At 40.6% G+C, this 15,936-nt stretch overlaps 1 protein-coding gene across 6 annotated transcripts in view; it reads right to left on the bottom strand.

Annotated features, from left to right (window-relative positions):
* dop1a (DOP1 leucine zipper like protein A) overlaps positions 1-15,936 on the bottom strand; it is a 626,666-nt gene that overhangs the window by 153,186 nt on the left and 457,544 nt on the right. For all 6 annotated transcript variants that reach the window (XM_059648463.1, XM_059648464.1, XM_059648466.1 and 3 more), the window contains 3 exons: positions 13,057-13,157; positions 4,310-4,569; positions 1,569-3,600 (listed from right to left, as the gene is read on the bottom strand). In XM_059648463.1, coding sequence (XP_059504446.1) covers positions 1,569-3,600; positions 4,310-4,569; positions 13,057-13,157 — 2,393 coding nt within the window. The remainder of the gene's footprint in view (positions 1-1,568; positions 3,601-4,309; positions 4,570-13,056; positions 13,158-15,936) is intronic.

Below are 15,936 nucleotides of genomic sequence, written 5' to 3'. Positions count from 1 at the left end.
TGTTTGGGCGGGTGCTCTGAGGGTTGGTGCGGACTTGTTGGGCTGAAGAGCTGTTCCCACACTGTAGGGATTCTATGAAATACGTGATTATGCACATTAGCAAATATGATCCAATGACAATGTGTCAGGAAAAACAGGCATACTGAATAGTAGAGACACTTTAAAATATGCATGTCACCAAATAAAGTTGGATTGAGTTGAATATTAATTCAAGCCAGAACTCGACCCAGCATCAGTAGGTCAACAAACAGAGGATGGAACTTGGTGTAAATGAGAATCACAGATTCCCTACAGAGTGAAAGCATGCCATTGGGCCCATCCAGTTCATATCAACCCTCTGAACAGCATCCCACCCAAACTTACCCTTTACCCTCTCCATGTAACTCTGCATTCTCCACAGCTACATATCCCTGTATGCTACATGCAATTTAGCATGGCCAATTTGCACATCTTTGAACTGTGGGAGGAAACCAGAGTACCCAGGGGAAATCTGCCCTGACACGGGGAGAATATGCAAACTCCACACTGCTTGAGGGTATAACTGAGCCAGGTCCCTGGTGCTGTGAGGCAACAGTGTTAATCACTGAGCCATTATGTCATCAATTAATATTCAGCCAGCAGAACTTTGCATGGCATTAAGTCTTTAGAGGAAACTAAATGCCAGCAAGAAATGCATTGGAATAGTCAAGTTTAGAGGTAACTAAGGTATGAAGGCTTCAGCTGCAGCTGAATTGAGGGCAAATTTGAGAAATGTCATAGAGGTAGAAGTAGACAATCTAACGATAGTGTAGATATGCGAACAGAATCTGATCCCAGTGTGAATAGTAATACTATGGTTGTCACCACCTGGTTCAGAATCAGACTGTTGCCAAGGATTGAGATAGAGCTGGTCTAACTACTCTACTCCTGCTTCTGTGTTTCCAGGCTCATTATCAATTTCAATGATTTCAGGTCATAATCCATTTATCTTTATACAGCAATGTTGGTAGTCATTCTTTGTTCATTTGATTAATTCCACATTCCACCCTATTCCTCAACAGCCGTAGAAAATGCTGCTGAATTTCAGCAGATGTGGCAGCATCTGTGGAGGGAGAAACAGTTCATGTTCTGCATCCAATCAGAATCTTCTTCAGGCCCTTCTCCTTTATTCTTTCCTCACCTTTGTTACCTTTTCCCTATCTCTACACATTATTAAACTTATTACATTTATAACTTGTTCCATTTCAGATGCCAGGTTACGGACACAAAATATTAGCTACTCGTCTCTCTGCCAATGCTGCCGATCTGAGTATTTCCAGACATTTCAATTTTTCTTACAGAAATTGGACTGTCTTAACTAACAATATTCTGCCCAATGAATTATGTTAATATATTCTGAAACACTGAGCTGGTGAGTTAGGTAAGTACGCTTTATAAAACATGTAGCTGCACAGGGCAACTTTTTTGACTTATGTGCTCAGCAGATGGCTTTCCAATAAGCTAGACTTAAAGAGTGTGGAATGATGAAGAAATTTAATCCAAAGCAATTAAACATAACAAAATGACTCAAGACTTTTAACAGTACATACCTATTGTTTGACATTTCAGATTCATATTTGTACTGATGGATTAGATTGTCCAAATTCCGGCAAAGTTGCAATGTCACAGCTGTTACCACTGTCCGAAGCACTTTCCCCATATATGGGAGAGTTGATGTTATCAACCCAATCCACTGAGCATTCATTTTACAGGAAAAGGGTTGATTTAATGCCTTAATTATCGCAGACATGAACATTCCCTGAGAAGTAATTGGTTGGGAGTGCAGATATTGTAATGAGGTCAATGACTGTTGTGCATGACTATTCTCTAGATCAAAGGTGACAAACTCATATCCTGCCTCACTATCCTCAGGTGCAACCATTACTTTATGCTCCAGAACAATCAGTTGCTGTACCAGCTTTAATAGCTGAGTCTGCAATGTGCTGCAATTGTCAATTTCATCCTCTGAGAAGTTGATGATACTGTCCTCAGATAGTCCTTCTTCAATGGTCATTACATTCTTCCCGGCAGTTCTGAGATAGTGCCACTTCTGAGCACTAAAGACAGAAGAAAGCAAGCAGTGGAGGACTACCTTCTGAACCTTGCATTTCAACAGCATATCAGAGATAAAGCTAGCAAAGCCTTTGGCTGAACTTTCAGTCACTTTTGCCAGCTCAGTAAAAAGTAAGGTTAGGATCTGGATGCTCACAATTTGCAAATTTCGGTTTCCAGAAAGATCCTGTTGAGACACTTTTACATGGGCTGGGTAGTAGCTCCTCATAAAGTATAAACAGAGAGAGATAATGATCTCTATGTACATTGAGCTACGAAAGGTATGGCTGGAATCAAGTGGAATGTGACTGTAGAAGTCCCTACCCATGACAGAAATGCGATGTCTGGCCATAAGATTCTGCAGTAGAGAAAGCTGTGGCGTATAGGTATTATTTACACTCGTGGTGGAAATGGCACTCACAAATCCTACTGGATTTGTTTTCAAGATGGACTCAACAGCAGACAGAGCATGTAAAGCCCTCGTGGAATCACACACTTGAAGATAGAGTAAAACATGCTGATATAAAGGATGGATATGAAATTTTGAAGTTTTCCAGATTCCTGGAGATCCAACATCACTCTCAATTTCAGAAATCTCACCTTCACCACAGCTATACCAGTTCTCCAGGTCCATGTTATCTCCAAAGGACACATTAGGTGGTTTCATTTTCTCATTCTGTGCCTTCTTTTTGTCATCATCCTTCTTTTTGTTTATTTTTATTTTGGGTTTTGCTCCAGGTGGTATAGGAAAATCTTTTAAATCAAGCTCTCTGTTAAACGGTTTCATTATCACTTTCCCTTGTTGTCCTATATGGTTACCAAGTGGATTCATCTTTATCAGTTGCACCTCTTCGGTAGAGAGATTGTTTTTAAACAAAGGATCTTCAGGTACTGAAACAGATGGTGAAGATTTGGGCCTACTTAGACTGCCAAAGATGGTTCCAATGCCAGCATCAATTGATGTGGACATACTTTCAGAACTGTTACACTTCTTCATTCCATTCAAATGACCTCTGGTACTCAGGCTTGTAGCTTCATTTTGAAAAGACCATTCGACTGGTTGCAAGTTTTCACTTGTTCCCAACATACAAGTTTCAGACTGAGCTGCAGCCTGATGGTCTGGAGATTCAAATTCGCTATTTAGTCCATTTACAACACTACTGATCAAGTGTGAAACTACTTGTTGCACTATAACATCCACTGAACATTCTGACGAAATTTGTGCATTTCTATTGGTTTTAGCACTTCCCATGCTCAACGCTTCTGCCTCATAACTGCTATTATCTCCTGTAGAGGATTGGGAACAACCAGATTCAGAACTATGAAGGACCTCTGCCTGTTGCTCCTGTTGATCAAAGTCTGACACTCCAAAGGGCAATGTTTCACTACTCGTGCTCAGCATTGATAACCTGTCACTCAGAGGGTTCACCGTAAAGCAGAAGTTCTCCATTTCTTCTGTGTCTAAATGTTTGTTAATCATTTCCCTCGGAGTTGAGTGTTTTCCAGAGTCAAACGATAGGTGTCCAAAAACTATGGGATTGTTAATAACAAAAAGGAAGTTAATTTGAAACAGCAATTTTCTCAGGCCAAGCTTCTTAGTAAGCTCTTATTTTGGTTGCTTATTTAAACATTAATCTAGGCTTCAAAATTCATCTCCAAAAAGCATGACTCCACTGACCAATTTCATTCACTTATTCCCCAGAGATTTATCTTGCAATTTGAAAATCCAAACACTGTTAATGAGAATTGCGAATGAAATCTTACCATTCTGACAATTTAGATTTAGATTTTCATGCTAATTAATTCAAATTATCATAATTAATTGAAGAAATCTGTAAAACTCAACACCTTAAAGAGGTAAGAAAACACATAATTTTGAACTGTAAAGTGTGTGGTACCCAACTGGGGAAAGTTTTCAAACATTTGAAACCACCACTTTTGCCTGCCAAGTACTTTTATTCCAAACAATTGGGATTCAATAAAAGAAAAGATATTCAAATGCTTCACAGTTTTGAGTCAGACCAGAACAGGTCAATTACAGGAAACATTAAACTTACCATTAGAGAGATATGTTCTGAGGAGACTTTAAAGCAAACATGGATTTAGTTTAAGTTATACTTCAGAACAGTTGAAATTCACACAGCATAGAAAATCAATATAATGAGAAAGTTAATTAGATGAATTCAAAACACATCAATAAAGTTACATTTTACATAAGACTGATTGAAAGAATACGCACCATCTGCACCATTAATCCCAGGCATGTAATCAATCGTATCTTCTTCAACAGGTGTATTCTTGGATTTACTTATGTGCCTTTCAATTTGCATTCGTTGAACAGAAATACGCTGGGTTTTTGGGTGGAGTAGCAACAAAAGCAGTGGCTCAAGGATCCTTGCAATGTCATGTCTCTGAATACATTGATTCAGCCAGGACTGAGCCACTGAACAAATGGAGCCATCCATGCTACTCAGGCTATCGAGCATTATTAACAGAGACCTGAACAAAGCAAATTTCACTACTGAGTTAATACTTTCGAAACCCCAAATGTTCCAGTAATCTGAAAAAAATTTTTGAATCCATTAGCACATCATAGCAAGTTGCCAGCTCTCATCAAACAGGTAGCTCTCGCAGCAAGGGATTATTCCTACTGGTGGAAAGATTGAGTATCAGAGGGCATGGGCTTCAAGTAACTGGCAAAAGAAGCAATGGTGACTTGGAAAAATTTTGGAGGCACAGTCAACCGAGGCCTTCCATAGAGAAGTGGATCATTATCTGAAAAGGAAAAGTTTGGCAGGCTATGGGGAAGAGCAGTGTAGCGGAAACAGTAAAATGCTCCTTCAGAGGACCTGTACAGATACAATGGGGGATGAATGTTCACGTTCTGTGCTGTAACCATTCTATGATTCCAATGGCATGGATTTTGGGGTCAGTGTCAAATAAAACACGTTTACAGCAGCAGTTTTGTGGAGTTTTACACAGCAATTTCTGGTAATTAGGAGTATGGTACAGCACATCACACTCTGCAAAGGATCCTGTTAACTGTGTGAATACAAAAAGCATTACTGGCTCCATCCCAGCCTCTTTAACTTGTCTGTCTCCTCTCCACCTATCTTCTCCTCTATCCACCTTCAATCGTGCTTCTCCTCTCTCCCTATTTATTTCGGAAAGCGTCTTCCCCTACCCCATTTCTGATGAAGGGTCTAGGCCCGAAACGTCAGCTTTCCTGCTCCTAAGATGCTGCTTGGCCTTCTGTGTTCATCCAGCTCCACATCTTGTTATCTCAGCGTGCCTCTGCTTCTAGATTGAAGAAATCTTCTGAGCCACACATTGCTTAAACTAAGAATCATCATAAAGAATATAATCCTTGGTAGAACCAGGGGTTTAAAAAAAAACAGGGTTCCAGGAGCAAAACACCATAAGAATCTTTACTAGACAATCCTTAACTAAACAAACACAAGCAATTGTAAATAAATAATTAATGACAACTTAATAATTCCAAACAATAAGATTCTACCTTGTTCTCAATCTAATAGACATATCCCAACTTAACCCAATTTACTATGGTTTTCACACTGATGACCTTACAAACATTCTCATATTCCAGACGGCAGTCTCTTTTTATTCTCAGTCCACCTGCACCAGACAGAATTCGGGTCTATATCACTGGCTAAGGGGTGGTCAGGACTAGGAGGAAGTGACGCTTAAAGGTTAACCTCTTATCTATGTCCCCATACGGGGACAAGCGAAAGCCTTCCAAGCAAGCACTGAGGTTGTTGCACTCCTCGCAAGAGTGGTAGCCATTAGGTAGTCACTTAATGGTCTTAACTGTTGGTGAGTCGAGAAAGCTCCCAAGGGGGTATCTCACTCAGCAATTAATTGCTGAATTTTTTTCAGACAAAACATAAACAGCATTGTTATAAATCCATAGCACAAGTTGCAGTTTCTACCTTTCTCTTTTGGATCCTTTCGTGATCGAGAAATCAAACACACTGGGGAAGGATTTTTGATTAACCTGTTCAGATCCATTTTGACAAATCCCTGGCACATAGGGAACTTGAACCTGGCCTTCTGGCCCAAAGGCAGGGACATTATCGTTGTGAAACAAGATACTCCCAAGATATCAACTTTTTTAAAAAACCTGTTCAGGTATGTTTTATCACATCTCTAGAGAAGATAAAACTTGAACACAGGCCGTCTAGCTCAGGGGTAGGGACGTTCTGCTACAAGACCCCAATGCAAGAACCCAGTTTTTTTTAAAACCATTTCAATGACTGTTCTGTAATCAGTCCACCACTGAGTTTACTCCTCTAACATTGACTGCTCCATACTCTGTCCCACTTCTATCACTTACCAGTACGAAGATATTTTTAAGCAACTTGCTTGGATGTACTATGAAACATCTGGATAGATATGGGTCTGGAGCAGGCAGGTGGGATTAGTTTAGTTTGGGATTATGTTCTGCGTGGACTGGTTGGACTGAAGGGTCTGTTTCCTCGCTGTATGACTCGATGGCTCTATGATCTCTAGAGCAGGTAGGATTTTGAACAAAGGCTTCCAAATAAAAAAATTCATTCAGTTTGAGTTCTGCCAGAGACAGAGACACTCAGCTTGTGTTTCATGATAGATTTTTTTCAAACCAACAGGTACAACAATATATGACACACTTCTTGTGTAGGTGAGACTTGAAACTACTATGCCACAATAGCCTTGACCACAGGGATAGGTGGAGCTGGGACACAGACCTTCTGTCCCATAGGTCTGAAACCAGCTTTACTTTTGAAAAATCCCATCACTAAGTTAGCCAATTATCCTATGAATAAGCAACAAATTAGATCAAATGGCAAAGTAACAATAACAAAAGCGAATAGGATAAAAGGGATGCCCTAAATCAAAATAGAGTTGGAGGAGGAGATAATGCACTCTAGCCCTCATGTGCTCATTTCTGAACACAGCTTTTGATTTTTTCCATTCAAATTTCATTACACATCAATGGAACAGGTAAGACTTGAGCCAGGTCTCCAAGCTGAGAGGTAAGGTCATTAACATTCTACTACAAGGCTTTTTCTGAACCCTGGTTGTTGTTTAAAAGAAAAGTTCAGACATGTTATGACACTTTTGAAACAGGTAGGACACTACCATGGCACCACAGGAGCCCCTCCATTTATTCTGCTTTTTTTACTATCCCACAATACCCTGTAACAGTGGGGTTCCATACAGATCAGTGCTGGGGCTGGAACTGCTTACATTATATATTGGTGACTTGCAGCAAAGAAGCTAAAAAATGGTAGCTAAATTTGCAGGCAATACAAAAACAAGTGGAAAGTCAGGTTGCGAGGGTTACAAACAGTTTAAAAAGAGATATTGATAGATTAAGAAATGGGCATATAGTTAGAAAACTGAGTACAATGTGGGAAAATGTGAAGTCATTTTGGAAAGAACAACAGAACAGAATATTATTAAAATTGGGAAAAACAACAAAAGCTGTAATATAAGGGGCTTGGTGGTACTTGTGAACAAAACATAGGAAGCTAGCACACAGCTGCAGTTAAGTAATCAGGAAGATTAGAAAATGCCTTCTGAGCACATATAAAAAGAAATTCCTTCCAAGACCAGGTGGCACTAAATGTGCTGGAGTTCAATATCTCTGCCACAACATGATGGGGGTTGTCAGAATTGTCTCAGCACGGCACAGAGGAGTGTAATGCCATCTCTGAACATGTTAATTAGAAAAACTAGTTACAGTTTGTTGACATTGTGAGATAGTAAGACAGCAAAATAAAAAATGGACAGGGCTCCTGTTGTGCCATGGTAGAGTCCCTACCTCTGATCTGGTTCAAATCCTACCTGGTCCAGAAGTGCATCATAATGTGTTAACTTTTTTTTTAAAGGATGGTTCAGATCTGTTAGGGCACTCTCTGGAGCAGGTGGGACACTTTTCTTTCGCATGTAGAAATACTTCTACTACTGATTACTGTGGGGAAAAAATGGCACCCAAAAGGCCTAGTGCATGAAATCACTGTTCATAAAGTATTAAACCATTCAAATCAACATCCCAGGTTTGACCTTGCTAAATTAGATCTTGACTAAAGCAGCAGCCTTAGCCAGCACCCATGGATTTTGAAAACTTTGCTTTCTTTTCTGACCATTATCCAACATCTTATGTTGGTATGAGCTTTTGTGTTGAGATCAAAATTGGGACTCTGGCGTAACTGTAAAACAAACCATCTTGCTTTATTTGCTGCACTGACTCTCACAAAGGTCAATTTGTTTGAGGCCTAACGGTGCCTATGTCCACCCAGATGGAACAAACCTTCAGTACACTGCAAAGGTAATTATAATTATAAGAATCATAACTTGATATACTTAATTCAAACAACTTGGTGGTAAACTGCGTTATCCTTTCCATATGGGAAAAATATATGAGAAGTACATGGGAAGTGCTCACGCACCGCTCCTTATTATCAGTACATTCAAAGCACCAAAATCTTTCCATCATTTTTGTAATGGTTACAAGATGGAATTTCCCCCCATTCCCTCCATTTTGGATGCCCTCCACGCATTTTTTTCTCAATTATTCCACATATAAAAATCCTTTATCCAGGAATGTGATCAAAGCTTTATTTTGATCACTAATGAAAAAAGATGGGTTTATGAGTTTCCAAACCAAGATGTTGAAAAATCCACACAGGATGTTTTGGCCAGTAATGTCATCTTTAAAGAATCAATTTAGTCCTGAAGAGACCCTCAATACCTGTCCCCAAGGATGACAGCCTTTCAAAAAATATATATATATTAGCATAGGCATCAGGGCTGTGACAGCATTTATTGTCTATTTCTCGCTGCCCTTGAGCTGACTGGGTTACTATTCCATTTCAGACAGCAAAGCAATTAAGAGTTAACTACATTGCTGTATGTCTGGAGTCATAAGTAGGTTGGGAAAGTAAGAATTGTCATGTTTTCTTTCCCAAAGGATTAGAACTGAATGTGTATTTACGACAGTTGACAATCAATAAACAGCTACCATTTCACGAGCTTTTAATTCCATATTTTACTTTTATGGCTATCAAATTTCATCATCTGACATGTCAAATTCAAGTCCCTGTTCCCAGAACTTTAGACTGGGACTCTATGAAGAGCATCTTACATTTATTTTGCTAAGTCTGGGTTGTGTTGAGTTTTTGATGGATTTTTGATGCAAGGCCTAGCATGATTTCTCACGGTACCTTATCAAATTTCTCACATTAATTACCTAACATGCCCCTTTGGATTCCCTCTCATTTAAGTCTACACCATTTTAATAGGGCTGAAAAAATTAACACTGGCGGTGGACTGTCCAACATTCAGCTCCTAACCCCTTAAATGGAAGGCATCCTGACTCTGAACACTTTGCTTGGCTGACTGACCATGTCTAAGACCCTGGGCTGCTGCTGAAGATGGCCTCGACATACAATGGTGGGACACCCTGGATGAAGGCTATCTCACCTTGACTTGTTTGAGGTCTGCTGATAACCATGTCAATACATTAAATGGCAAGGCAAGACAGAAGTAATATAAGCCTAGTATCTCCAATTGAGGGGAACAAAGTGCAAAAAAAAAGGCAAAGCCAGCAATGGTGACGTAGTCATTCGCATCGCTGTCTCACAGCGCTGGTTCGATTCCAAGTTTGGACAAATATGCAAAGTTTGCATGTTCTCCCTTTGTCTGCTTGGGTTTCTGTCTGGTGTTCCAGTTTCCTCCCACAGTCCAAAGATGTGCAGATTAAATTGGACTTGTATGCGAGGTACGGGATTGGGGGTGTGTCTGGGTGGGATGCTCTTCGAAGGGTCGATATAGACTTAATGGGCTGAATGGACTTGACCTGCACAGTTGGGCTTCTATGATTCTAAGGCATGGAAGCTGTAAGTACTCAGAGTGTGCAAGTACTACGAAAACAAGCAAAGAGCCAGTGGTACAGCATGGTCCATTCCATGAAACGGACGCACGTTCCTAAGTGCATTGCATCCTTGCAGTCACGTTACAATGATAGTTGCTGGTGCAGCACGAGGTACAGCTTTGAAGTGCAGAAGCATCTTGTAGGAGTGTCAGAGATGCCCTACGATGTTCATTAGAAGTTGATACATTTTGGGTGCCAGTGTCCATGGATCTGGGACTCATGTGGCTGGTGCCCATGGAATATGTCCTCGGATTTTGATGCCTGTGTCCAACACAGAGGTTGTTTAGAGCAACAGATAATCTGAGTGCAAACCTGAATACTTCTGGTACCTGCTCTAATTTCCTTGTCGAGTTTCTTTGAAGTATAGTTTGTTTGCCAAAGTGCTCAAAAAGCAATAATACCCCTTAATTAGAATCTTGCCACTGCCTACTGAGAAACTCACTATGATGTTTTATAAAAGTGTAAAAAGTAGAGCAAAGTGCTCTCAATATCAAGGTGGGCCTTGTTGGACTTCTTGTCCAATTCTGCCACGCATCTCACCATCACCACACTGTTCAGAACCCAATAGGTTTCCGTCCAAGATTCAGGTTAGTGACATTACCACTGCATCATGTCTCCCCCTTGCTGACTATTTTGACAATCCACAAGCATCGCTGAATCCTTCCTTTAGTAGATATTAGGAACTCCTCACAATTATAAGGTTTATAACCGGGGGAAGGATAATTAGAATTCTTTTAGGCAAGAACTGGGTAACTAAAATTGGGAACAGATGCTGTCAGGGAAGAGCACTATTGAAATGTGTATATTGTTTAAGGAATGCATACTGTGTGTGCTTGATATGTTTGTCCCTAGCAGGCAGGGAAGATGCAGTCAAGTGAGGTCGAATGACTGGTTAAGCGGAAGAAGGATGCTTATGTAAGGTTCAGGAAACAAGGAACGAAAAATGATCTAGAGGGATACAAGTTAGCCAGGAAGGAGCTGAAGAAAGAGATCTGAAGTGCTATTAGGGGGCATGAGAACACTTTGGCATGTAGGATCAAGGAAAACTCCAAGGCTTTTTACAGGTACATGAGCAATAAGAGAATGACTGGTGAAAGGGTAGGGCCGATCAAGGATTGTAAAGGGTATATATGCACGGAGCCTAAATAGATAAAAGGTCCTTAATGAATACTTTTCTTCGGTATTCACAACTGAGAGGGTCCTAGTTGTAGAGGAGGACAGTTTGAAACAAGCTGGTAGGCTAGAGAAGGTTGATGTTAGTAAGGAAGATGTGCTAGGATATCTGACGAAGTTGAAAATAGGTAAGTCCTCTGGGCCTGATGGGATTCATCGAAGGATTCTATGGGAAACAACGGAAGAGATTGCAGGCCCCCTGGTGATATCTTTTCGTCCTCACTGTTCATGAGTACAGTGCCGGATGACTGGAGAGAGGCAAACATCATTCCCTTGTTCAAAAAGGGAACAGGGATAAACCTGGAAATTACAGGCTAGCTAGTCTGACTTCAATGGTGGACAAATTATTGGAAAGAGACAGGATTTATGATCACTTGGAAAGGCCCAGTTTGATTTGTGATAGCATGGATTTGTGAGGGGTAGATCTTGCCTCACAAACCTTATTGAATTCTTTGAAGAGGTGACCAAACATGTGGATGAAGGTAGAGCAGTGAATGTGGTATATGTGGATTTAAGTAAGGCGTTTGATAAGGTTACCCATGGTAAGCTCATGCAGAAAGGTAGGAGGCATGGGATAGGGGGAAATGTGGCAGATTGGATTCAGAATTGGCTGACCCTTAGAAGACAAAGGGTGGCAGTGGACGGAAAATATTCAATGTGGTGCACAAACAAGGATCTGTTCTGGGTCATCTTCTATTGGTGATTTTTGTAAATGATTTGGATGATGGAGTGGAAGGGTAGATTAACAGGTTTGTGGACGATATGAAGGTGGATCACATTGCGGATAGTGCGGAGGGCTGTTCTAGGTTACAAAGGGGCACTGATAGGATGAAGAGCTGGGCTGAGAAGTGGCAGATGGAGTTTAACCCTGAAAAGTGTGAGGTGATTTGTTTTGGAAGGACAAACTTGAAAGCAGAATACAGGGTTAATGGAAAGATTCTTGGCAGTGTGGAAGAGAAGAGGGAACTTGGGGTTCATGTTCATAGTTCTCTGAAAGCTGCCACCCAGGTGGATAGAGTTGTTGAGAAGGCGTTTGGTGTGTTAGCTTTCACTAATAGAGGGATCGAGTTCAAGAGCTGCGAAGTTAATCTCCAGCTATACAAAAGCCTGGTAATGCCACATCTGGAATATTGTGTTCAGTTCTGGACACCTCATTACAGGAAAGATGCGGAGGCATTGGAAAAGGTGCACAGGAGATTTACCAGGATGTTGCCTGGAATGGAGTGAAAGTCTTGTAAGGAAAGGCTGAGAGAGCTGGGGCTTTTCTCTTTAGAATGACGAACAATGAAAGGTGGCCTGATAGAGGTGAACAAAATGATCAGAGGTATAGATAAAGTGGACAGCCAGAGATTTTTTCCTAGGGTGGAGGTAACTATTATGGGGGAAGCATAGTTTTAAAGTGAGTGGAGGTAGATACAGGGGACACGTCAGAGGTAGGTCCTTTACTCAGAGAGTGGTAGGGGAGTGGGATGCATGGCCAGACAGGGTAGTGGAATCGGCCTCATTAGGGGCATTTAGGTGGCTATTAGATAGGCATATGGATGATAGTATAAGGTAGGGGTGGAGGTTAGATAGACCTTAGGATTAGGGTAAAAGTTTGGCACAATATCGTGGGCCGAAGGGCCTGTACTGTGTTGTAATGTTCTATGTTAACTCCAAGTAAATTATGAGTCCTTGCTCAAAAGTCAGTTGAGTCCACACTTAAAACATACTCTTCCTGGTTTGAGCAGCAAGTGTTTGTAATTCAACCATGGCAGGCAATGAACATATTATAAAGATGCACATGTGTTTTTCTAACTCCAAGATGAATAATATTTAAAATGTTATTACATGTAGCTTTACATGCAGCTGATATGTAGCTTTTATATTGTACCAACCTGTCAAAAGTACGATTAAAGGAGGAGGACTTGTTGATAAGAAGGTCTCGAGTAATGTGCCAAAGTACTGAAAAATTGACGTGTGCTTCCATACATATTTTCTACAATAAAAAATAACCAAATTTCAAACCAAGCATTCAGCTTTATTTGTATTCTTAATTTTTCAAACTCGGACTGGAAAAGTTTAGTTTAACTGAAAACCTTTACAAAAAAAAATGATTTGCTCTGTGAATTCAAAGCCAACTATATCTATTAGAATTCTAAGTGGGAGAAGGAATGGTCATGGATCAGATAAGATCCCAATGAATAAGTTTAACCAGCAAAATGGTTCCGCATTCCTATGAATGAAGAGACACAGGAAATCTTCCAAATCCTTCAGGTCTGAAGGAGGAAGATAAATGGGCAGACAAAAGAGTTGAAAGCAAAGTGAGACTGGCAGAAAGATAAAAGAGCTGTATGAGAAGTCTGAGTTTACAACCCAGCAATTTGGAACAAAAGCCAAGGTGTTTCATGAACAAGAACAGAAGTTGCTGGAAAAGCTCAGCAGGTCTGACAGTGTCTGTGGAGAGAAATCAGAGTTAATATTTCAGGTTGAGTGACCCTTTCTTAGAACTCTGACAATGAAATCAATAATGGTGAATAAGAGAAAAGATTGGAACGGAAATCCTGTCAGAGAGAGGAGCAGAACTCCTTCAAAATGGGCATGTCAGGAAGAGAAGTGGCAGTGAATTAAATATTAAATACAAATCGAAAGAAATGCAGATGCTGTAAATCAGAGACAAAAACAGAAATTGCTGGAAATCTCAGCAAGTCTAGCAGCATCTGTGGACAGAAATCAGAGTTAGGTCGAGTGGCCCTTCCTTGGAACTGTAACTGGTTTGTGAGCAATTCTTTTTCACTTTCTAATTAGGGCCTTTGTTAAAATTAGGTGATGAGAAATTGAAACTTTCAAATCAGGGTAAGTAATGAGTGAAAGTGAAAGCACATTGGGATGTTAATTTAAATTAATAGCTTAATAAGGAAGTGATTATAGACTGTCAAAGTAGGAATGTGGGATTTCTTTAGATCATGAATTGGTATCCAAGACTTCAAATCCGATGCCACTTTGGAACTTTCTGACATTCCACGTGTATTGAGGGACCGCATTTGTAGGAAGTGTCTTGAGTTCAAGATTTCTGAGTGTGACGGACGGACTAAATGACTGTGATACACTAGGGAATGAGAGTATATCTTGAATCATACATCCTAGTTAAGTAGTCAGGGAATAAGTTCAGAATAATAAATAGGTCGTGATTGATAAAAGTAGAAAGAGGAACAAAGAACAGAAAACTTTGGGTGTGGTGCATTTCAAAATAGATGCTGCTGGGAGTAACAATGCCAAACAGGGGTGCAATCCAGACCAGGGACCAAAATATCAAGTGAAACAGGAAATTACAAAGGCATTGCAGAATTCTGGACTCATTAATACACCACACCACTGTATTTGGACAGAAGCAGCGTGAGAGGAATTCGAACCAGGTCCGGGATTGGGAGCTCAGCACTTCACGTTCAACACAGTAGAGAGAAATGAGTCCTACTTTAACAGCTGCAACTTCACGAGTCTAATTGATTAAGAAAATAAATTCTACAATGACATGACAGGAAAATGGGGTGTTGCTTTGTTTGTGATTTTCAGAAGTATATTTTCTAGAATAAATGAAAGTCAGGGCCAATAGTAGTAAAGCAATATAAGTAAACAAAGTAGGGTAAGGGAAGTACAGTTAGAATAAGAGAATTAGTTAATAGCATTCCTGTATAATTTTCTTTTTGAAAAGGAGGAACTCAAAGGGCTTAAAAGGAAGTCATGGCAGCAGGCCTCACACCATGATAGGTTCCTCCTGTGCAATGTGGTAAAGCATGGACGTTTTCCCTAGTGGTCACATGTACAGGACGTGTCGAGCTGAAGTGACTGGCTCACTCCAATAGAGCTGGAGCAGATGAATTCAGTACGAGGCATCTGTAATGCTGACATGTTGTGGGTAGCATATTCAGAGAGTGATTAAACTGTAGGTAGTGCAGGAGTCCGTGATCATCCCCCTTTCTGATGTATACTGTTTCGGATACTATTTGGGAAGATGACTGGGCAAGAAAAAGAAATGACAGCCGACTCCAAGGCAGTATGGGTGGCCCGTTTTCACAAGACAGAAGGAGAATGAACAGAGAGCTATAGCAAGATAGGATCCAACTGCAAGGGGAACAGACTAGTGTTTCTATGACCGCAGAAGAGACTCCGGGATGTACGCAGCCTCCCTGATGCTAGGATCAAAGGTATCACTGAGTGGCTGCACTGCATTCTATAAGGGGAGGCCAAACAGACAGAGATCATGGTACACATTGGTACCAACGGCATAAGCAGAAAAAGGGATAAAATTCTGCAGGTACAATTTAGGGAGCAAAGAAGTAGATTCAAGGTAGCGTATGTGGAAATAGGAGGTTAGTCCAGACAAATGCGTGGCTGGAGAGATGGTGCAGGAGAAAGGGCTTTAGATTTCTGGGTCAGTTTTTTGGGTGCACTAAGATCTGTACACTGCAGACAGGTGGCACTTGAACCAAAATGGGATGAGCAGCCATGTGGGGAGGGTTATTAATACTATTGGGGAGGTTTTAAGCTAACTTGGCTGAGGGGTGGGATCTTGAGAGAAGGTTCAGCAGGGGTCGATGAATGGTCAAAATTCAAACAGACAACAAGCAAGTCAATAAAACATGGAAATTAGAGGCTGGTTAAGGCACAAGGGAGTTTGATAAGGTTTGATGGTGTTTATTTTAATGCAATGACTCTGACATCAAAGGCGATGAGTTGAGGGCAAAGATTTAAACATGGGGAATAGAACATAGAAAAGT

Source organism: Stegostoma tigrinum, chromosome 9, assembly GCF_030684315.1.
Source record: "Stegostoma tigrinum isolate sSteTig4 chromosome 9, sSteTig4.hap1, whole genome shotgun sequence".
NCBI lineage: Eukaryota > Metazoa > Chordata > Chondrichthyes > Orectolobiformes > Stegostomatidae > Stegostoma > Stegostoma tigrinum.
The sequence above is the reverse complement of the archived record's forward strand: the minus strand, read 5'-3'. Positions and strand labels throughout refer to the sequence as shown.